Genomic DNA, 25,833 nt, shown 5'->3' on the forward strand with positions numbered 1-25,833 from the left:
CGAATATGATCGTGTAAGCATACGAAGGACCATGCGTTACTGTTTCAAACTATAAATCACATCATTGTAACTTTGGACACGAGTCTGTGTACTACAAGCTATTATATATTTGCATAGATTTTACTGGTACAACATTGAAGATACCGGTGTTATAAAAATATGTGGTATAATTCATGATACAGGTTACGAACATTTAAAAAAAAAATATTTAACTGAAATGAAAGCGGAAACTTTTCCATTATTTGTACCTACTCTAATACCACATTTTATTGTCTGAAATCATTATGATAATAATAATAATGCGCAGCAAGTAAGCGTCCAATCAATTATTTTTTCGATCTAACACATCGATTATTTACTGATATCTATATAGAGTTTAGAATATTTAAGTAAAGATCCAACATATCGAGAAAGGCATTTTCATAAAAGGATATTTGCAACTATCCAACGGAGATAACGTACAACGATGGAAAACGGAGAAACTTACAAATACCTGATATTTCAGCAGGTTATTTGGCTACCAGTAGGCAAAAGCTAAAATTTAGGATCAATACATAAAATGAGTAAAATCATTTATGACGTCCAAATTAAAGACAGGCAACTCAGTCCAGGCAATCAATACCTATATCACGACTGTTTTGACGTACTCTTGTGAAATCATGAAATGGACAAAAACAATTCTAAAAGGAACTTAGAGATTACCACGAACAATGATAATGAAGAACAGTAACTACAATCCGAAGTCATCCACTATTAGAACATCTCATCGAAAAGAGGGTGGAAAAGGCTTGATGAACCTTGTCATCCTACTTTATCGACAGATAATTAAACTACGCGAATTATTTTACAGGAAATCAGAAACCTCAGCCCTACATTGGATTATATTCAAGGCGAAACGTTACCTCACGAGAATCTGACTTCAAATCAGTATTAGACATCTATTAAGTTTCATCTGATTCATTTACTCCACCTGTATAATAGATTCTGCTTCCCTGGTGCGTCTCCGCAAGGAAATCTTCAACCTGAAATTGATAAAGGCCGCTTGACGTGGGGCAAGATATTATGTGCAATTCTTTCAAGGTCAAAATATAGCATAGATGAATATTGCACGTCGCGTGTCTCTTGTTATTGCATTATGGCTGCCATTCATAAAAATTCAAGTGAGTTAAACCAATACCTCACCTAAAATTTTATTCATTATTTTGTGACCGGCTTAACAATGATGATTACAAAACTAAGTAAGTAAGTAACGAAGTGAAAAAGTGGTGAGTGGATCTCTGTGAGTAATAATATCTACTAGTGCTTTGGCTTTGTAACCTGATGGGTAGGTTGGTTGTTAATCCAAAAGTAACCAGATTTTTCATCACTACATCGCATCACGTATAAGGATCATCTGTTTGTTTTACGTGATAAGTTTTCACTATCTTCTCTCATTTGGTATTTCCATCTCGTGTTTGGTTGTCCTCTTCTATTGATCTCTCTTGTTTTCTCATCATACAATCTAGCTGCCGTGTCTCTACATATCTTTTCTCTACAGACTTTTATAAGAAGATTATATATGTTACCAAAAATTACACATGAATTGTCTTTATCCATTCAAGGTAAGTTGAAAATTAACCCATCAGATTTACACAAATCGAAGTTTTAACGATTAAAATAGAAACTTTAAAAGTGATTTGCTTGAAGTTTTTCCTTCTTAAGAAAGTTATTTCACGGATCCACGTTTCCCAAGTGACACACCGCCATTTGCAAATAGCTAACTACATTAAAACTTTATTGAGGGTGTAGCGGTGTTGTTTAAGTCAAAACAAGAATTGTTTCGGATGTAAATTGTTCCCAAATTCCAGGGATAACAAAGTTAAGAACAACTCTAGTGAAATATAAAAGTGGAAAAAATTACTGACATACCTCGACAGTTATTAGATTTAAAAATCGCTAGGGTTGATTTCGAGTTTAAATTAAGAACCTTCTATGGACGCCGCACACACTACAAAATTACCAATTTAGTCAGACAAAAGTCAAGTCAAAAGTTTGGATTTTCTGACTGCTTGAACTTTTTATTGTTAAATGGTAAGACGCTTAGTATTAATATTTCACGCCATACTTGTTTATACGTAATGTAATGTTTTTCTTATGTTGTTGGTACGATTTCTATTCGGGCAATCAATAAATAGACCCTGTATCTCAGATTCTTAATTTATTCAAATACTTTTCACTACACTTGACTAATTTATATAATTTACTCATCACTATCACTAAACTAAGTTAAATAATTTTTTCAAATTCTTTGATAACTATTTATTTCGGTTTGTTTACTATGACTATTTATTATAAACTATAAATATAAATTCTCAAAACTTCTAGAAAATGAAGAAACAGAACCAAGAAAAAAATAGATCTCCATAGAAATTATTCAGAAGAAACAACGTAAATAAACCAACTGCTGTAATAAAAACTTATATAAAACAAACATCAAACGGATTCCGCGGTTTCTGAAAAGTATGTCAAAGATGCCACATGCCTTCGCAGAATTTTAGAATTCCACCACATCTAGATAGGACCGGATCCAGGGCGGAAGCGCGTTCATAACAATAAATAGTAAATGACTGAATTATTTCTGTTCACACAAGTGCCTAATAACCAATAGTGGGATTATTTTTATTCGATGACCATTTATTATATTCAAGGTGTGTGTAGCGCAGTATTTTCGTTTTCATTTAACAAGGGTGTTGGTTAAACAGGGAAGACATTATATCTCCACACTCGTTATTGAATGAACATTGCAATCTACCTGTAGAGTTAGCTTAGCATTTTGTATATGTCTGCCTCTATTCAATAATGAAAAACTATAAACTAAGCTACCCTAACAATATGTAAAATTAGTTGCATCAATCCTTCTAGTCCTTAAAGGTTAAAAAGAGGTTTTGCCATGTCTCGCGTTTTGGGCGATACCTACATTATTTTTTCCAGAAACGACTAAGGAGGAGGAATGGTTTTGGAAATTGATTCAAGTTTCTCGAAAAAAAAAAAAAAGAAAAAAAGAAACGCCAAGACTTCTTGCTGAAACTTATTCTTAATCATGCTCATATTGATAATCTAGAAGTCTAGAGAATCTAGAAGAGATTGGGACTTTAAAAATTAGAATCTCTTGTCTTTTGAATGCTCTAGTGATAAAACAAATACACATCTGAAATTAAACGGATCTGCTTATGTAGATTTGTATTCATTCAACAATAACGTTCACATTATGGAAAACTGATGTGGAAAATTGAGTAAAGACGAAACTATAAATAAAGATTTTCGTTATTTCAGGGGAAGGAATACAAGAAAACTTGTTTACAATGCACTACTCCCAAAGAACAATTATCCTTATAACATTTTTTGAAAAATAATAACATTTCAGAATCAGAGTTTTCAGATCAAGCTGGATCATCATATTATTATACAAGTGAAGAAAATAATTCATTGAAAATTAAAACTTTCACAATCTATTATTTGTAGAGTTTCCTAAATGATTTAAAATTCATCTATTAGCTGGTTTACTCCACTTCTAGCCGATCATTAAATTTGTTGAATTATTTTTCCCGTATTTTGGGAAAAATTAATTATATTCTTTCCAAAGCGACACCATTTTATATTAGATAGTGTTAAATGACAATTTGGCTTAATAATAATTATGGAACATAATATAATATCTTATTTCATTCATGAATTGAATTATGCCAGCCTATGGTAGATTGTAGAATTCTGCGACAGAATAACAAGGACTTTCAAGAAGAAATGCCTTTGTCAATCTCTTGAATCGTTTAAATGTATTTGCCACTTTTAATTCTAAAGGTAGCTGAATGAATATTTTTTTGGCATTTGAGATTATGAAATCCTGTACCAGATTAGAAGAAATTTTTCCTTCTAGTAGGGTAACTATGAAGAGGTCTCTCAATTAAATTGTGAAATTGTTTGCGAACGAAACAAACTGTTTCTAAAATTTAAAGAGCCGGGAGAGTTCAAATTTTGTATCTTTCAAAATATACTTCGCGTCCTTCTACTTGAACCATGAAGGTAATGAACGGCTCTTTTTTGTGATTTGAAGATAGATTCGAAGATGTACAAACTACAAGACCTCCAGAAAGGTAAACCACAAAGAAGATGCGATTCTAACAACGAGTAGTAAGTTGTTAAAGCAATACGAGAATCGAGCTGCTTTAACTCAAATTTATGAAACTCATTTGTATGATGAGACTGAAGTTTTCTCAGTGTTTAAGCAGTTCGCGTCTGACCAAGACTCAGTAATAATGAGCTCTTTGCCCATGGTGGAATGTAAAGCTTGTATATCTGGACCTCTCCAGGTTACACTAGTATCATCTGCAAATAAAGTGAATTCACCATTAATTCGTAAGTCTGTGACAACATCAATGGACACCAAAAAAAGAACTTGATCGAAAACTGGCCCTTAGGTACACCAATACCAAATGGTTAAATTACACGAAACTTTCCCATTAGCTCATACCAGTACTACATTCAAGGTAAGAAACAAACCATTTTGGAAGAACATCTTTGATACTATAATAATATTTTTTTTAATCAGAATTTCATGGTCAGCACAATCGAAAGCGCTAGCGAAATCACAAGAAACCGAAACCGTATACAATTTATTATTAAGTGAGATATATTATCCATTAAAAACAGAAATCATAGCGTCATTAGGGCATTTATTAGGTAGAAAAGCAAATTGTTGAGCTTTCAAGATTTTACGCTTAAAAAGAAAAGGAAATAGACGGTTTTTCATTAGTCTTTTAATTATCTTCGATAAGATTGATAATTAAGTCCACCTAAATTGGTCTTATTTTCCACTGTGCGCTGTACCAAATATAACGAGCAGTATTTAGTTTATAAATATTTGATAACAAACCCGATATTCGACGATATTCAGCATGTTTTATATTCTATTAATTATACTTTAGGTTACGAATGATAATTAATTTATATTTTATTATACCCATAAAATTGAAGTTATTCTTTAAACATGATGACACAACCTGTATCTCCTAACGTAAGTAATACAAACAAAATAAACAGTCGTTATTTTTATGTCTTATCAATAACAACATAATCGTTTGTATTTGAGTACAGGCGCGTATTTGATGATATATTCAGAGTCTGTAATTGTGAATAATTTCAAAAGTTTTGTATTAATTTTTATTTTGAGAACTACTAGTTGAGTCCAGTACTAAAAGTGAACCAAACAAATATGCTAATAGCAAAATAATAATCATTTTCTTCCAGGAATCAACATCATTAATGAAATTATTGCAAGTAATTGTATGAGTAAAAAAATGTCTCCTAATACTAGGAAGAAATTTCTAGAATCATTGTTAAATATTAAATCGAATATAAACGTTACTACTACAACCACAGCAATGTTAACAATTACATTTTCTAACGTGTTTATCGATAGCAGAGTCAACGTTTTCCAATCAATTATGTTACAGAAGTAATTAGTGTGTTCAAATATTTCTAGTAGCTGAAATGGCAATAAAAACAGTGCCTGGAATTCTCAGGATCGATCAATTTAGCGGAGATTATAAGAATTTAGGATTCAACTTGGATGAAGTGAAATAATGGCTATTCTGAAATATTATATATGCCTTATAAACTGATGTATTAAGTATAACAACAATTTCGTCATTTACAATCACATGAAAACAAAAAACAAACCAATAATTTCAATGAATCTTCAATTATCGTCAGAGAACTTATGTGACACAAAGAATCAATATGTGAAATAGATATTAATGATTTTTTGATGTATAATAGAGAGAGATAAAGCTCTCTAGTATTTGGTTTTGTGATGTACATGTGTGGAAAGTCAGAATGTTTATAATGGCTTTAATTGACAGGGATCTTCGTCTTCTATTTCAAGCGGTCTCAGGTGTAGTGCTCTGGAGTTCCTTAGTGTTTCACACTTCGAGAGAATGTAGATAGAGGTTTCGGCCTCTGTGCAACAAAACCTGCACGCCGCATTATCTGCTAGGTCTATCGTCTTCAGGTGTTTGTTTAGACGACAGTGTCCCGATAGAACTTCTGTTAGTATTCGTAGATTGTTCTTACTTAGGTTGATACATTCAGCAGATCTACTCTGGTTATAGTTTCCTAGAAGAGTTTTTGTGGTTTTGTGAAACAATTCTAGGAAAGGAATAGCCCGAAAAGAAATGTCGCGTTTACTCTCGCACAGTTTACCGCTTATTGAAAATAATTATTAAGTCAATACTTGCCATATATTATACAATATCAATCAGTGTTCGTTTAATTAAATCATTCTTAAATGCTTAATCATTCTTAAAATTTCGAAGCAACTCGCAGGACTATATAAATCTGTCGGGACAGTAAAAGGCAGCAGGAGGAGCGAAGACACCGTGAACTAGTATGTGTGGGACGTTCCAAGAACAAATTTGGATCTTTAATAAAATTTTTTCCACTTCCAATTGAATGAACTTGACGATAAACAAAATAGATTTCAAAGTGGGGAAAACCATAAATTAAAATACCAAAGACCTTTACATTTTCCAAAAGTAACGGCAATGTGTTCAAAGGGCATAATGGACCATCACTTTTCGGAACATGCATGTGGCCTGTTAGTAACCATTAGCTATACAGAATTTGTGATAATGCTACCGGATTTTTTTCAACCAAGTTAATTGATGAAGCAAGATGGCTCATCCTGTTATACATCCCACGAGAGATAGAAATAAAATCAAACACAGAGAAGGAGGCATGGAATTAGAATTGTACTATAGAAATAGAGAGAAAGAACATCGGCTTCCACTCTCTACATATCTCTTTCTTCTCGCTATTTAAATAGTGATTCAATCAGAATAGAGTAGAAAGGAATCGAGAGAGATGTTCTTTCTCTTTTTATCAGCAGTTCGAGCCAATTTGAACAAGCTTCCATTCTTCATTTCTAACCCGATGTAATTAAAACCTCTCCCTTTTTTCTTTTGTTGGAAAATTGAAACAAAATAAGATAAGTCTTATAATAGTTTACTGGACTTTTTCAACATTCTTTTTTAAGCTTATTGTTCGTAATTTATCCAGATAATAATAACCAGATATTTAAGCTGATTTCGGTAACGACACTTTCCCCTGTGAACTGAGAAATATCCTTTTCGAGTGTAGATAATAAATTATATAATGAAGCATTCAACAATTAGTAAAGAGTTCAATTTCATTATCCAAATTAAAAGATAAAATCCAATATCTCTAACCGTAAACTGAAGCCGAAGCTTCTCACAAAATATGAAACTTGTTTGCCTAATATTTTCTAATGTTTATTTCGTTTTAAAACATAAAAAAAATTTGCAGTTTTTTCTAAGCCGAGGGATTTTGAATCATTAAACAATTAAGATGATCCATGTGATCCATTTGAAATAACAAAGTTTATTATTTTTCCGGAAAAAGGAATGATCTGACAACAATGTAAATACCACCATAATACCGGCTGTGTCACAAGAACCTTGACAATAAAAATTGATAAAAATCGTACAAGCCGTTTTCGATATAATTGAGGCGTTCCATACATAAAACTCACTCATATGATCATTTGTCCTTCTTACAGGATGAAATATTTTTTATTTGGGATAGCATTCTCATGTTATGTCATTAGTCACTTTTATAGTTGAGTAAATGAGGAAATCATAGAAAAATGATTGCCTGCTCACAAGAAACATTTGTCTGCAATTAAAAATTATTTTACATTAATCGAGAGTACAGACCTGCTACCATATTATTTTGCAATTGTTTAAATATCATCTAGGGATTAGAACATTTAGTTCGTTCGTGACAAACCGATAAAATGTTGAAATCAATTTGGATTCTATCAGTTTTCCATCTATGTAGTGCTACAAATACTCCAGTTATTGGAATATTAGCACAACCCACCACTGAATACGGGTTTGATACATTCATAGCAGCTTCTTACGTTAAATTTGTGGAATTGGCAGGAGCCACAGTTATACCAGTTTGGTAATTATATTTTATATTGGAATGAAATGTGTCACCATATTTGTATAAAACTGTTTTCTAGTTCAATATTATGAAGAAATGTAATAATGTGTTGAACCGTTTACTTAATTCAAAAATTGGATTTCAAGTAATTCTAACTCATCAATGTAATTGTTTCTTGACTTTTGATTCAATACAATAAACCAATCTGTCAAAAATAAATTTTGTCTGCAAATATTAATACAAAATGACAGATATCTTGTTAAAGACTAAAATTGTAGAGAGCAACAGATGAGATTCTTAAGATACTGGTCTACGATAGACCTATTGCTCATACTGAAATGATTATTGAAGAGATCCCGTCTACCTTTTTTGCTGATTTAACAATGTTTTTGGACAGTCTTAGTTTCAGAGTAGTAACATTCCCGGGAATTACACATAACACTAAGCATTCAAACAAACATTCAATAAAATTAATCACGCAAGCATCTACAAACAACAACAGGAATTTGCGCAACAGTATCATGCTCAATCCTCTTCTATTCAACACAATTTTTGACGAATTTATGAAAGTGGTTGCTGATAATGGATCAGGATATCGAATACACGGGAATACACAAAATCTATATTCTATGCATGCCGACGTTGCTTAGTGCGAAAGATGACTTCCAAAATGTTAAAAGACAAGGATTAGATTTAAACAACTCATTTTCAACTAAAACATCGAATGATTTTGGCTACAACAAATGAGTTCTAGCGATGCAAATTGATAATAGGAAACCAGTTGAATCAAATCATGATACACTAGGTGCTAATCAAGTTTTGAGATAGACGAATGGATACAAATATTTAAATGTGGCTTTATTGTTTTTCAAAATATTCTCCGTTAAGATCAATACACTTTTACATGCGTTTGAACCAATTATTGAAGCATGATTTCCATTCCGTTTGAGGTACCTCTAAAGCATGTGATTTAAACCGCTTCTTCAGATGTAAAAAAACGAGGACGTGCAATTTGTTTTGATCTGCGAGAATAAGAAGAAATAATTGTCTGGCAAACAAGAACCTCACGACGAATAAACCCTTAATGTTTTTGTTTGAACTGATGTGTGAGAACTCGCATTGTTGTTGAGAATGATTCGTTTTCTGCGTTTGGTTTCCCTGAGTTTTTCGAACACCTCTAGCACGCTGACGTACTATTCAGAATTGACCGTTCTACGTTGCTCTGATGGAATGGTGGCGCTATGTCCAGCGACCCAAATCCAGCTTTGGTGGGATTTGGCTCGTCTTGAAAGACCTATACAGTCGATTGTTGTTTAGTTTCGGGTTCATATGCATAGCTCCTGTTACTATCTTATAGACGTCTTTTGAAGTACTACGATTGAATTTTTGACAGTCAAATTTCAATGTAATATCGAATAAATACGAGTGGAAGTAATGCGCAAGTATGCCTCAATCTCATGGTAGTTATGTTACGTGACGTTCTTGAAATATCAGTTTACGCACAATCACGAAATTCATCCTGTAGCAAAGTGAAATCACGATTTCATTCGAAAAACCAGCGTAACACCCGGTGGCTCGAGATGGTGCTTCATCACCAAAAGTCGAAGCGAGTTGATCGGCACACTGCTGTGATTTAATTCTATTTTTTGACCAAGATATATGTTTAAAGGATCTGTACATAACTCGTATGATATCTCACGAGTGAAATCACTACCGCTGGGTGAAAAAAACCGCCTCATTATTAGGATACCTTGAATATCCTATTCGAAATATACTTGCCCATCCAAAACATGTGCAGGACCATTGATATACTAAGAACAGCTGAGATAGAGATCCTAAAGACTATAATGCTATGTACATTAACAAACAGGCAGAGAAAGATGTCAAATAGACCATGTCCCAAGATAGATGAGGTATATAATATGATAAACCCTACGGAAGAGGTTGCCCACTATAATACTGGCAAAACAATTGACAATTTAAATCAGATCGAACGCTTATAAACATTAAGTAAAACTGCAAAACGTATTATTAACAAGATGAGAAATGAGTGCAAAGTCTGAATAACAGGGTCTTCTATCAGATATAATAAGCACCTGTAATTTGGGCTTCTTTTCACAGGTCATTTTCTACAATTGAGCCTCCTGTATCTTGAAACATTTTTGGTATCTGTCATGCAGACGATTGATCATATTCAGTGCGACAAGTAAAAGATGTACTAGATGGTACGAAGACCATTATATTCAACTATTTTTAGAAAAGATGATCTTGCATAACAATTTTCCAATTTTTTTGTATCCGGTTATGAATGATCCACCTGGATATTTGTCTGTACACGACTCTCTACCGTATTCAAACTCACAATAACACCCTTGTACTATATCATATTTCCTCAATTCATCCACCAAATCTTTTTGGAAGTCACCAAATCTTCTAAACGCTAATCTTCAGAACACCGCGTGGTGCTCAACATAATTTAATTTTTTATGACTCGTATGCTAAAAGGCTCAGTTTCTAGCGTGAGTATATAAATAATAGGTTACAATGTGACATGAAGATAGGTAGTTGTTTTGATTCATGAATAGGTCATAAAAGGAGTTAAGAGATATGTCGTGAAAGTACTTTTACTGACACTGCTATCAACGAGACACGGTCATGAAAAGTAATATTTTGTAAAAATTAGTCATGTTTCACTTTGCATAAACTCTCTGTCATATTTTCCCCATGGAATGTGATTTGATGCATGACGAAGAAGTGTTTTGTCTTTTTATTTAACACAACTTTACAATTTTCAGGACTAATCAATCAACAGACTATTATGAAAGAGTGATTAACTATACAAATGGGTAAGTATAATTCATAGTAAAATGGAAATTGAAGATAATGCAGTAAGTGATCCTTTTAATACTTATCTGACAAAGGATTTGAATAAAGGACTTAATTGATACACAGTGAGATCCCAAAGTAACCGATAAATCCTTTTTCTACCTAATTCTGAAACAGGTCAAATTTTCTATGTTACTGTACTTTTTAAATGAAATTAGTCACCTGTCTCTCCAGCCCTTTTGGGATAATACCCTTATCAATAGGGATTTTAAATAGGAAGAGGTAATAATACTTCGTTTGAGAATGTTTTTTCAATTCTCTATTCAGCAATATATCACTTTTTGATAAGAGAAAAATCAATTTTCAGTTATATAATTTGTATGAAAATTCATGGTGCCAAGATTTTGATCAAATTTGAGATGATTAGCTATATTAACAATAATTATAGACTTCATAATAAGCTCATACTACTCTTGATAAATAAATATATCTACAATCATTCAATTAACTAGTTCGATGATTTAAGTCACCAATATTAATCGATTCACTCTTGAAGTTTCGTTATTTGGAATAACCCCACAAAAAATAATCCATTAATACAATCTGGCCTTGGAACGCCGAAAGAGATTGAATGTTTAATTGTTAGCTCACCAGAGATGGGGGGTTAAAGGTCAAACTTTAATGTTATTATATAAATTGCTTATTAGATCTTTATCAGACTGAGGTTTTTAACAGCAAAATCGTCAAATTAAGCCTTCAAAACTACACCAGTTAAAAGTCTACTGTGGAAACTAGGAGAGTCACCCTGAAGTCTAATGCGAAAACTAAATTTTTTAATGGAAGACCAAGGACATCATAACATTTTCATGATAGGATTAATACATTCTCTTAATAAATTGAATTCTGTCCACCACCAGTTCACCCACTTGTCACCTATAACATAGAGCCTTGGTTGGTAAAGATTCCAAATTCCGATGAAACCCTAAAATACTGTATAAACAAAATACAAACCAAGTTTTTATGAGATCCAAGTTTATCGAGAATCTGGAAGCTTACAAAATATATTGAGATACTTCTAAATCGATCGTAGGTATAGGAGCAGCTGTCGAAACTGATTCACGGAATTTCCTATATAAACTTCCATCCTACACAATTATTTTCTCAGCAGAACTGTTCGCCGTATATCGAGCCCTAATACATATAAACCAAAGTAGTCACCAAAACAATTCCCTCATCATCACAGTTCCCTCCACTCTTTACAAACAATTTACTCAAAACACCCCTTACTTCATCCCTAGGGTAGCGTACTTGGTCCAGTGCTCTATATGTTGTATACTATTGGCATTCCTGAACTTGAACACCACACAGTAGCTACTTTCACTGATAACACGACAGTTAGGGCCGTGGTAGATACCCACGAAGAAGCTGTTGAAAATTTACATATATCCATCGACAAAATTAGCAGCTGCACCAAGAGATATCTATTAAAATGAATGACAATAAATCTACTCACAACAACTTTACGAATCAAAAAGAAAGAGACTTTTTAATCAGAATGAATAATGTTAATATTAGGTTTTTCGTTTAGTCAATATAAATATCTCAACATTTTCTATAATAGAATAATATCAACCCTTAAAAATCTTTAAAAACTACCCTCCGATGAAAATAATATAGGAAAAAATCTTTTAAGGATATAAAACATTACAATTTCATTTTAACTATGAAAAATTCATAGCATTTCATTAAAATTTAATGAGCAAAACAAAATTTTTTGGAAAATCAAAAAAATTTATTATTTAATGCTCATTTCTTATCTTATCTTTCTTATCTCTTATCAGCCAAACTTTCAGATTTGAATAACATCCAAATAAAGTATTTGGTACGAGGAATAAGTTTAATTTTGATTTTCAATGAAACGGCATTAGTTTTAGTGCAATTTTTTAGCTTCGACTATTTAAATTATATCTATTTGAAATTTCAGTCGAAACGACTTTTATCAGTAGTCACTTGAAAGGATTTTTAAGCTCTTTAAAGAAAATTCTATGACTTTTTGTTGAAAAATGTACCCTTCTCCCGTTATTTGAAGTTAAATGCTCAATTAAGTAAAACAAAAGCTATTCAAGTATCTATAACTTACTTTAGGTAGAACATTAAGATCTTAATTTCTTTGTTTTTTTATAAGCTTCATTTCTATTCATCATACTTTTTTCGATAAAATGCATCATTACAGAGTTATACGTAAAAAACTATCAAAAAATCAGAAAAAATTGTCGTAAACCAGGTATTAAAACCTTTTATGAAAAAAGTAACTCTGTAGTTGATGTACTCCTACAATATATAGTCGACTTATGCTGTTATTTGTTATGCCACCGCAAACTTCACTTTTATAGTATACTAAGGGTAAGCTTCCCTTGTCTATTGTGAATTACGCGTATTCTAATTTTTATAATTTTGCATGTTGATCCTTCTGTATAGAGTAAACGTTGTTTCATTGAAAAAAAGAATAGTTTTGGGTAACTTTAAATTCCTTAAATATCTTAGGAAATTCCAATATACAATCACAATCATCGTCATAAGAATTTTCAATCCACATGTTCCACTCGCATAATTATCAACAACTGTCTCTGTTGTAGAGTTTCATGGGTTTTCTCAACATTTAACATGTAGCCAATTCCTTTTCTTTATCCACTTTGGGGAGAATCGGGGACAGTACGACATCCATGTGGTTTTTATGTTTTATAATACTTATAGAAGATTGGGGTGTAAAAAATACTCTTTATTGAATATTTTATATATCTAAAGATGCGTTTCTATTCCAACAACTAATATTATTATCGCAATTTCACTACTTTGACATAACTACTAATCCAATTAATTCTACTCCTATTTGTAGTAGTAACGTGTATTTCCAGAGGAACAGATCAATGGTTTTATCCAATATTAAAACATATTCCCATCTATTTCTAAATATTTACCAATTTCAGATTACTCTTTCCGGGAGGTGATGCGTCTTTCGTTGAACCTGGAGGTTATGGAGATACATCGAGAAAATTATACCAACTAGCCAAAAAATCCAATGACAACGGAAATTTTTATCCCATATGGGCTACTTGTTTAGGATTTGAAGTAATTCCTTATGCGGAAATAGGACAAGATCTTAGAGTCAACTGCTCAGTTGAAGTTAGAGGATGGCCGTTGGAAATGACTAAAGGTACAATACAGTTTGTGTAAAAAAAAGCTTCCATTCTTAAAATATATGCTCCTTCAGCATCACGCAATTCCGTTCCGATCTCACTACTCATTAATTGTATCATCAGTATCGTCTCACTTATTTGTGTCAAACGTAGGTCTTCCCAGTCTTCTCATACGGCTAAAATCGTAGACAATTAGAGCTGAGGAACGCAAATATATCGATTCATTTGAAATGTGGTGCTACAGGAGATTGTTTAGAATTCTCTGGACTGTCTAGAAAACTAATCAGTCGATGTACTCCAATCGCTGTAGTGTTTTATATTCTCGCAATTGTCCTCAAATTTGGAGTTTATTATGGAGCAATTATCCACACAACCTTAGAGAGAGAGAATGAGAGAAATGCTTTATTTTCTAAAAATTGTTACAAAAATAAATATAAAACAAATAAAATAAAATACCAATATACAGAATAAAACCACAATGAATAACAAAATTATAGGTAATAGTAATAGGTAATGATTAGAATATAAATCCACAGCAAAATTATACCAGTATGTAGCATGGTCGGAATTAAATATTATTATTAGAACAGAGTGGAAGGCACTTTCCAGAAAATATACCCTCAAGTTATAACGAAATATGGGAAAGGATGATATCGATTTGATCTCAATTGGCAAGTGATTGTGCATTTTTTGCATTGTAAAATATTGAGCTCTCAACCAATTCTGATTGTGGAGTATGTAGGTAAAGATTTTGCCCTGCGTTCATGTAAAGGTTTTGCCCTGCGTTCATAAGTGAATAGCAGTGCAACGTGTTTTCTGAAATTGGAGAAGCGATCTTACGAATTAGACGAACGGATTCAAAGATGAATAAGGAAGGAAGTGTCAGAATTTTGAATCTTTTAAAGGAGTCCTGCTGTTTGCAATATTTTTGACACGCCGCTAAAAACTAGATGAAAATATGAACAAGCTTATAATGATGGAAGAAGTCGAAGAACTACCCCTCCACGTCTGGTTACACCAGACTGAATAACAAGAAATATGAAAGGACACAATAAAAAAGGCAAAAGTGACATTCCAAAGAGGTGAATGATGACTGAGAAAACGAGCAGAGAGAGATAGAGAGATGTTACTGATCATACTCATATTTATTATTTGCCTTCAAAATTAATTACACATACACAAAATTCACAAAAAATTTAACGTAGAACATCACTATTAATAATATAAACAATTCCGGTATTGCTTGATGAAATCCTTATCAACAATCTTCCAAAAACAATCACCTGATCACTTGCAATGACACGAATAACGACGCTTTAATCTACGACGAAAATGTTAATCCCGTTGATTATTATCTACTCTAGACATGCCGATACCTTCAAATTGGATTATACACACTGATAACGTTTCATTTCGTGTCTAACCCTTATCTGTTGCTTAAAAAAAATTTAAGCGGTACAAAAATAAACCAAACAAATTAAGAAAAACCTACAATGGAATTGAAAAATAACCAATTTAATTATATATAATATTTTATCAATATTTTTGAAACTGCCTTAACTTATAGTCTTTGGAGATGAAGTAAAAGTAAATGATTTTGTTAAATTTCAAAAATATTGAACAGTTTTTGTTAGAATCCATTCACTTTTTCATTTACTAGTTAATCTTTATTTTTTTGGTATTTGAAAGTTCAACAATGAAAACAATGATTTGAATCACTCTTTACAAGTGAGATTGAAATGTGGGAAAATCATCATATCAATCACCATATCGTGTCAAAAGTGACCAAATCAAAAATTTATGAAATTGAGCTGATATGCTCAAGTCAATTATGACTGCCAACTCCACTACAAAAAAAAATTGCCCATGTCAAGATGTAAATTAAAAATATTATTTCAACAAAAGCAACAAAAGTGACGAAGTCCTAAGAAACATGGTCTGTACGGTTTAAAATGACTAAGTCTTGATTTTTGTATGATAACATTTTTGGATCACACTTTGCAACTCAAAGATACGAAATAAAAATTTCAGCTCAATGCTTTTAATTGTCTATTTGATACTTTTTATTCACGAGTACTTTTTCTTATACCAATAGTGTGCGATGGTGGTAATCTTAATTGGTAATAGTCTGAGATAAAGTCAAGAAAATGGAATAGTTCTAGTGACCAAGTCAAATGTCCCCCCTTCAATTCCAAACCCCTCTTATTTTGAAAGTAAATTATATATAAAATTGAAAAACTAAAGCAGCAGAAGAAGAAAAATGTCACTTTAGTCACTTTTGGCAGTACACCCACGATATATTTGTCACATTCATTTTTCATAAACAAATACAAAAAATTTCACTTTATACGCTTAAATTAGAAAATAGTTATATATGCCACAAGTGGGTGAAGTAATACTTTTTTTCACGAGTAGGACGGCGATTCTTACGAGTGAAAAAACAGTTACGTCACACACGAGTTTCATACAAATTTTTTTCTACGTCCGTAAACAAAAACTCGACAAAGCTCTTATCAATTTTTATTTTGCAATAGTGATATTAAAAGTACAACTATGAGCATTATTAATGTGGAATGAAGAAGAAGTTACATTACATTTGGTACTTGAATTAGCATGAGTAAGAAAGCGTTCACAGCCCACTATTTTGATAAAACAATTTCATAATTACGTTAAAAAATGACACGTTACGGCACTTTTTTAACGCTAAAGCGTGAAAAAATGAACCGCTACGGTGTTTTTTTTAATCAATATTATAACGGACGTGGAAAATATTATTTTTCTCAGTGAATCTTATAACAACATGTTTTATTTCAGATTTTAAAAACAGCAGTCTTTTTGAAAACATACCGGAAAGAATATACCAAATACTAACTACTCAAAATGTCACCTTCAATTTCCATAGTTTTTGTTTGACAGAAGAAGTATTAAAAACATATGGTCTGCTTTCAGAGTGGCATATTTTATCAACTAACACTGACGAAAAGGGTCTAAAGTACATTTCCACGATGGAAAACAGGAAATATCCAATATACGGTGTTCAGTATCATCCGGAAAAACACGGATTCGAATTCGCACCACATTATAACTTTCCACATACTGCAGATAGCATAGCAATGATGCAATATTTTGGTAATTTTTTCGTAAACGAGGCACGAAAAAATAACAATACATTTGCTAGTGATAAAATGAAGCTCAATTCTATGATTTATAATTATTGTACCAAATTTTCTGGTTTGGATGATAATTATTACTTTTTAATGTACGGATTTTATCCGAATGATTATATAAATAATCAATTAGAATAAATATATTGAGTAATTTTCAACTAAAATATATTAGGTGGTAAATATAAATAATATATACACAAGGTGTAGGAAGTTTATTCTAGCATTAATACCAGGAACAGCGGTTGATATAGCTTCTAAATGGTTTTTAAATGAATTAATTAGACATGATCAGACATTTGATAAATAAAAAAAATGATTAATAATCACTACACGTACTCTATTATAGACAGACACGCTACAAAGGAACAAGTATAAAGTGTTCAGTGAAGCCTCGAAAACAAGAAAATCACATATCAAATAACCATGCTACGCTCGGTAATTAAATATCAACATTAGAAGATTCAGCACTGCTTGAAATAGGGTTAAAAAGTGAAACATTATATGTCTAAAAAAGTTATTCCAATTTTAACAAGTCCATCTAGCAGTCCAGAATCGATTGAAACCTTTTGGCATAACATGAGAGAAAAACTCTAATCAAAACCCGCAGAAATTCCTTGAAGAGAATTTCTATAAGACAGCGCTGGATAGTAATATGCCAAGATGAATACAAGTTGTAATTAAACACAGTGGTGATTTGATTTAATCTAATTTCGTTGATTTTTAAAAATAGAGATTCCTCTTATTCCTAAAATAGATCTTTTCTGTTATAGACATATTACATTAAAATTGATTGAATCTATATATGTTATCAGAATTCTTTTAAAAGCTTTCATAGTTGATCTAAGATATTAGTTGATATTAAGATAGCGTACAGTGAAACCCTTAAAATTTAATCTATTTTTACTAAAATAGAAGAACAAACACCAATCAATAAATTGCCCAGCATAGTATATGGAATACCTTGATGAAATTGTGACAAAAAGTACAATGGTTAGTCGAAAAGGTCACTCATCAATCGGATAACCTCCCACAAGAGTGATAGCAGATTGCGAGTATATCCTGATAGATGTTTATTAGCGACTCATTCATAAATTAACTAATCAATATTGAACATCAGTCACTACAATCTATCCTTATCTAACCTATAAAAATTTAACGTCATTCATAATCTAACCAATTAAAAATTAAAAAAAATTCCTATAGTAACCAGAATCAATATTTCAATCAATCAAAATTTCTTCCATGCCTCATTTTGAATACAGAATTTTTAATCCCATGAATTTCAAAGTTTTGCAAGAATTAATCCAATTCAAAGCCACCTCAAATCTTAATTAATTATTGTAAGTAAATTTTATTATTGTTATACATTTATACGTATTTCTTATATTGTACATGACCATATTTTCAGCCCCAGACTATGAATACATAAGTATTCGAAAGCTCGGAATATATTAGAGTTAGTACAGTTTGGTGCTTAATCTACTTTGGTGTTTATTAGAAACACTATTATTTTATTCCAGCAAATATTTAATGTAAAATATTATTGTTCACTTGAGCAAAACATAGAAGTTATCAAAAATTATAATAATCGTATAATGTCTCCTTAATCTATGTATTAATTTAACAAATATTGGCAGCTTCAGCAGCTTCTCTAATTTCTGATGGTGTTAAAGAAACATCACTTCCATTTTCTCTATCCTTTTTAATTAGTTTTTTTAACGTAATTTGTCAAAAAAATTAAAATAATTAGAAATCTGAACATACAATAATGTTGATAGATTTGAGTCAAATATTGTTTCGAAAAATACTTCAATTTATAAATTGTCTCAAAAATCATAGAACATTAAGAAACACATTTACGACGAACAGTTTTAATGTCTCTGATAGTTCAGTGTTAATGTCCCAACCCTTCAAACTCTAGGTTCAGGGTTCGAATCTGGTCTAGAAAAATTTACATACTAATTTTTTTGTGTAACTAAATTGAAAATATTTAGTATTGTATTTCATGCTAAAATTTTCAAAACTGATTTTCTGTATAAAAACTATAAAGCTAAATAAAGAAAGCATCCAACAGCAGTGATTTGAGATTCAATAATTACTGCCGTGATTGCATGGCAGTAGTAAAAAGTTCAACATTCCTAATTTAATCTCGGAAAAGCGAGGTTCGGTTAATTAAATCTTAGGAAGAAGTAGTATGAAGTATTAGCAACCCTTGACACATTACGTGTTTAGGAGCTTTCAATGAAAAATCCATATGGCTTCCAATAATTTCTTTTCGCCTTGGTCTTTGATTCTTTTTTTTTATGTTTGCCAGATTAAAAGATAAATTTTTGCCATGATTACAAAAAAATCTATATCCGCTTCTACATTTAACTAAAATCGCTATCCACTGAGCCATTTTTTTGCCTGATCAGAAAGTAGTTCGTTATGATTTGTTTGTAGGAGAATCTTTATGTGGAATATGGTTTGTTTCATAAATGGTCCTGATGTAGAAGCGTTTTTCCTCTGTTGGCCTGGAATTGGTATATTTTTTGTGTTGAAAGATTTTGACGACGCGTTGTGTGTCCCCTATCTATAGCGCATGGTGGTAGATTTAGGAATTAAACAAAAAACAATACAGAATGGCTCGACGGACCAAAGAAATTTTAGAGTGTATTCTCTATGCGGAATTGCGCAAAGGCGGGTACAGCTGTGGATGTCGTTGGCCATTTGGCTGTTCAAGTAAATCACCAGGTTTCAAAAAATTCACAGAATACTTGTAACAATAATAGACAGGTGCATAGTTAAGATGGAAACGGTTTTCTTGAACAAATGTGGTAATTTTTTATGATTGTTATCGTTCTCTCTGCCAAAGTGCATTTTGTCAACTGGTATCAAATTGAAATTTCGTTTGGTTTTTCATTGCAAGTGTGCTTTCAATCGGCATTAAGATACCCATGTTGCAGATAAATTTTTCACATATAGTGTAAGACATAGCGTACGGTAATTTGTTTAATGAAAGTTTTTTTTGATGGTTTTCATCTGTTCTTTCATAGCCCTCGCAATGTTAGGAATGATTTCTGAACGTTTTTCTCACAGCACATCTCTAGATTTTCGGAAATCTAGTGAGTAACGCAGTAGTGGACCAACAATATTTAGAAGCCAAGAACTCGCTTAATTGAAACGACTTTTAACACATCGCGATATCACATTGACAAAAGAAGTTGCTTATTTCTAGTACCTCTTTATAAAATTTATGAATTTCAAAGAAAATTAATGTACAAATAAAAGAATTTGTTTTTTAATCATTTTAGTTTTACTCGAGGTAAATATAGGATATTTCAGCTCATTTCCCTCAAATTCGTCTGAATTTTTCATGCTTTCACTTTATTTCATTAACCAAAAATGTGCTCACTGGTTACATAATATTTTGTGACGAGAGAGGCATTCTTTTGTATCTTGTTAACAGGCACGTAGAGCAAATAAAATTTTTCAAACGAACCTTAAAACCGTCGCTCTAGGCGGAAATTTCACCTACTTCATAATTAATGTTCTTTTTTAATGAAATCCCGTTAAACTTTTCATAATAAAATTGAATGGAACAACTGAATAATGTTTAGAATTGCGACTCAATTATAATTGGATCTACGAAATTTGAATACCCACATAGGATTAAATAGTAGCTAAGAAAATTACAAAGAAAAGATTAGGTGTACAAATTGTTTAGTCAATTTGAAAGCACATTTTTTAGCGAAATTAATCTGAAAATGCTACAGAATGTAAAAATTTAATAAACAAAGTTAGGTACCTCTTCAAGAATCATATTCGATTTCTAATACTACAGCAAATCTTGATCTTTTCTACTTTAATATTATACACAGATTACTGAAAAATGAACAATTCACTTAATCAATTCATAGCTTTCGCATGATTCTGGAGAAAATTCAATGATTGTTTTTTTACAAAAAACAAAGATGCATTAGACGCATGCATATAAATTTGTACTATTTACGGTAATAGGGCAAAGTAAATAACATCTTATTATTGTAATCTCTTAAACTCTCCCACTGAAATGTCTAAGAAAAATATTCAGAGCCTGCCCAGAGCTTTGAGAGTACCCGGCTGCTATCAAATTACACAGGCCTACAATGATTTTGGTGTCGCTAAAAGTGAAACAGATTTCAAGTACGTTCGGTACCCTGATAAAAAATTGAGACTCACTTTTTTAATGCTACGTGTAGTTTTCGAGATTTCGCAAGGGTAAATAAATCAAAAAACACTTAATAAATTTATTAAAAAAAAAAATGAAAGAACATATAATTCAATCTACAAGATAGTTCAGAAGCTATGGTACCGATATCGAACTAGCCAAGCCAAGCCAAGAAATTATTGTTGCGTTGAATAATTTTGATATATGTGTAACTCCATAACGATCAACTCATAGTTACATAGATTGCTGAATTCTGTTGTCGGCCTCATAGTATAATTGAATACCAAACAAATATTAACGCATATCAAACAAAGATTTATGACTTACCAATTGTAGTTATCACAGTTAAGGAATATAGAAAAGCACCAGCAAAACTCCACTGACTAGAAGAATCTGCGTCATCAGTCCCATCGTATCCTTTCTTGATGAATTTAACTATAATAGTTTGATATTTTTCCAGAACTTCTGAAATACGTTTATGATATTCTTTCTCGTCCAATATCTACAATATACATAATAGACTTTAACTTGAATTCATCTAATCGAATAAGAAATTTAAAAGCAAAGTTACAAAATCAAAAAAGACGTTTCTAAAGTCGAAGTAACGATTTGTATTTGAAACAGACACTTTCTAAAGTCTAATGATAATTATAACTTCCAAATGTAAGTGATGGTTTTTGTGCAAAAACCGGAGTATAAAGACAATTTTCGGTACTCTTTAAAAAGCGTTAGTTTCCAAAGATCCATGACAGTCTGTCTTTGTATGCCGAAGAGCCAAAATAACCAACATTATGGTCAGAATAATTGCGATATACAGAGTTATGGTCATACAGGGTAACATTTTGAAAACTACAAGATAAGTTTTATAAGACCCAGAAAAGGATGAAAAAAAAAATCTCGCTGTAACCAGACAACTCGTTGTAACCATAACAATTGAAAATAGAAAAGTACCTGGAGATATTGATATAAAATATCATATGAAATTTGAACTATGGTCTTCAACAAAGTTAAGATTATTTGATAGTAATATAAAATATGTGTATGGGACCAAAACTTGGCCAAATAATAGAAATATGTTCCAGAAAGCTCAAATGTGTATCAACAGGTGCCTACGAGCAAAATTTTTTAACCAAATAGTATAATACCTTGGGAGTTTACTGGAAGAAGACGTAACGATTATGAAGTGAAAATGGAGTTGAATAACCCATACTGTACGCAAACCAGTATGAAGCATTTAATTATATTACAACAGGCAAAAATAAAAGAGGCAGACCTGTACGAAAATGCAGTAGAACTATCGAGCACTGCAACACATTTACTTAACATAGAAAGAAGCTACAGAAATAGCCAAAAACTGAAGAAAATGGAGAGACCTCGTTAACAAAATTGCTATATGGCGATATTGATGCTCTGATAGAAAATTATTTCCTAGACCAACTTTTTCCGCATACTATATTATAATTTATGAAATATTTCTTATTATCCTGTGACTGAATTTGTTCAAATATCCATGAACTCGAACAGATAGCAGCATTGACCAACACAATGGAAGATACTTTGGCATGGCTTTTCAAAATTACCTAATTATTACTTACCTTCTTATTTAGCTCATAAGTTATGTTCCACAATTCATCGGCGTATTTAGATCTGTTGTTCTTCAGTTCTTCTTTCATTTTCAGCGGCTGCTTTCCTTCTATAGCCATGAAAATGAAAGATCCTGCTATAGTATATCCTACCTAAAAAAATCAATTTGGAAATAATTGGTGCTTGGAGAGAACGATCTAGTTGGAAAGAAAATTTGTATCGGGTGTTCCAATGTGAATGACTATCGGTCATGTATCAAAAAGATCAAAATCAAATATCGCCTCGAAAAAAAACCTGAAATTTAATTCTAGTTTACTAGGTTGGAATTTCTAGAATCGTTCATGATATTCATACTGTACAGAAGTTTACGTTAATACTCACAATTACATTGTCTGACCATATAGCTTGCAAGCCTATCCATCAAACCAGAGAGTTTTTTAGTAAAGAATTTGTAAGAGGTTATCAATTAGGTGAAGATTACAGAAAATGAAGATGGAGAAATTTCAATCTCCTTTGATATACGTTCATTATTTACCAGATTCACGGAAATCTAATCATTTTGGAGCTGATATAATAGAAGCATATTTACAATTGACGAAAATATTTATGGAGCAGAGTTGTTTCCAGCAAAAAACGAATTGTGCAAACAACAAGTAACAGCTATGAGCAATTGCCTATCACCGTTTATGGCTGATCTATTCATAAGTCACTTTAAGAAGCATATTAGTATTTTCCCAAGGGATGACATACACGTATGTTGATAACATTTTTGCTATATTTCCAACAAAACAAGGATATTAAGAAGATTCAATTGAAATGTCCATCGAGTTTACAAATGAAATGGAAAATCATGGCAGTTATCATTTTTCAATATTAGTATTTAAGAATTTTTTCCCTTGCATCCAACATAAGATGGTAAGTCTGCGTTTCCTCGAACATCGTTTAATTCATTTTTCACTTAATATTTGAAGATAAAATACGGAAAGGTCTTAGTCTTATTAAGAATGTAGCTGTACTCAACGGTTATGATAAGATAATAGTAGATAGGCTATTTGACCGTCATAGACTTAAGAAATCTCTATGTGAAGCCACCTTTTCCAAAAATTAATATCAAAAGCAAGAAATATTTGTTCTGGTATCTCACAATCCTGTTTATACACCAGGATTGGGGGAAAGTTTTATCAGAATGGGTTTATGAATGGTTTAATAGCAATTTAGCAGTAATACATTGAAACAATTGTGAGTTGATCCAAAGGATAAATTACTACATTTAGAATAGAGTGATATCTATAAAATTAGCTGTTATTATTGTGACAGGAAGTACCTAAGTTGGACAAACATAGAGATCTGTTAATGTCCAGTTTAAAGGCCAGTAATCGGCCTCATCTATCTTATTTTCTGCAAGGTACTGCCAACCATATTGCAAACCACACTTCTTAACGTTATGTTAGCTAGACTTTTGACTACACCCATAATAGAATCTGGGTTGCCTTGGGTTGTATTGTTCATATCAGCCGCGATGCTTCTCTCTTCGTCCGTTGGGTCACCATTTAGAAAACATACTTCAAATTTATATCTTAAATATTGTGAGATTAGGTCTAACAGATACTCTCTGCCAAAGAAAACTATTCCATATTGAACATAACAATCCTTATTCTAATAATTTAGAGGACTGGTAATTCTATTTTCTTCCCTATTTTATACTGCCATGCTGCCAATGAATTATAGGTAGATTAGGAAACAATTTAACTTAGTGCTAGAACATTGTGAAAGAATTTGTTCGCATTTCATCAATTTCTATCTTAAACCTATCAATTAATAAACAGAAAAGGATCTTTTCATGCAGTTTATCTCTATTATCCATAAAAACATACCACTAATAAAATAATCCCAAGATTGCTGAACAAAAAAGCGATAAATTGTCTTAAAAATTCTTTGCATTTTTTCAGCCACGGTCGTCTATATCTCTTTTGTCTCTTAAAGGATTTTCTCCTTTCCATTTTAGGACTCAAGCCAATATGTTGGCTTTTTTCTCATTTTGATTGTGGCCATCTTATCCTTACGATTCGTGTCGAACGAAATTCATACTTTTTCGATCTCCCTGAAACCAAGAAATAAATTGAAAACATTATTTATTTAGTGTCATGGATAATAGTATAACTAATTTAGTGATGAACATTATAAAAAATATTATATAAATTGTAGTTTAAACATTATTAAGTTAATATAAAACTATTACATGTAAAATTTTTACATATTAGTAATTTGTGATATATTCTATGAAATATACAGAGTAATAATATAACTTTAGTAAACGAAATCAATTTGGAGAAATACTGGCTCATTCTAAATATTATATTCAGCATTTGCCACTTATTATACCCGTCCGAAGAAAGAAGTTTGTGCGAAGCTGTCCACAACATATGTACTATTACATATTTTGCTATATTTTTACAATCAAATATACTATTCAGAATGTAAGAATCATTGCACAATCCATAAAAAGAAAAACAAAACAAAACAAAACAAAGCAGCTTGATACCGTTACCACAGCGATGATGTTTCCGACGCGCGAATGCAGCTCTACGTCGTAGTCAAAGCACTGTATTGTTAGCTAGATCATGGAAAAAAAGATAAATCACTAGGTCCAAGGAATGTTGGGTTGATATATTTGAGTATGCACTGGAAGCACAAGTCAAATTTAGAACTTATCTCGACGCTTGTTGTAATTTCCTTTTTGAAAAAAAAAAAGTTATCAGAATCTCTCTTGGTGACCAGGCTGCAAACATTTTCTTGGTGGTTTATTAAGACTTTTGTGCCTCAACTCCATGGACTATAACGTCCAAGATTGACACACGTCGGTTACGAT

The 25,833-nt window shown here is 31.8% G+C and overlaps 2 protein-coding genes across 2 annotated transcripts in view; one reads left to right on the forward strand and one right to left on the reverse strand.

The window, feature by feature from the left end:
• Window positions 1–25,833, reverse strand: part of LOC130898690 (potassium channel subfamily K member 18) — a 96,623-nt gene that overhangs the window by 61,003 nt on the left and 9,787 nt on the right. Inside the window, exons 2-4 of the mRNA XM_057808154.1 lie at window positions 24,839–25,065; window positions 22,976–23,116; window positions 21,708–21,882 (exon numbers count right to left, since the gene is read on the reverse strand). Of these exons, the coding sequence (XP_057664137.1) occupies window positions 21,708–21,882; window positions 22,976–23,116; window positions 24,839–24,964 (442 nt within the window). The 5' untranslated portion in view covers window positions 24,965–25,065. The remainder of the gene's footprint in view (window positions 1–21,707; window positions 21,883–22,975; window positions 23,117–24,838; window positions 25,066–25,833) is intronic.
• Window positions 7,825–20,475, forward strand: LOC130898691 (gamma-glutamyl hydrolase-like). Its single transcript, XM_057808155.1, has 4 exons — window positions 7,825–8,019; window positions 10,797–10,847; window positions 13,815–14,041; window positions 16,839–20,475. The coding sequence occupies exons 1-4, from the start codon at window positions 7,850–7,852 to the stop codon at window positions 17,327–17,329; spliced, it is 939 nt and encodes a 312-aa protein (XP_057664138.1). The 5' UTR covers window positions 7,825–7,849; the 3' UTR covers window positions 17,330–20,475.

This window comes from Diorhabda carinulata, chromosome 10, assembly GCF_026250575.1.
Source record: "Diorhabda carinulata isolate Delta chromosome 10, icDioCari1.1, whole genome shotgun sequence".
NCBI classification, from domain to species: domain Eukaryota; kingdom Metazoa; phylum Arthropoda; class Insecta; order Coleoptera; family Chrysomelidae; genus Diorhabda; species Diorhabda carinulata.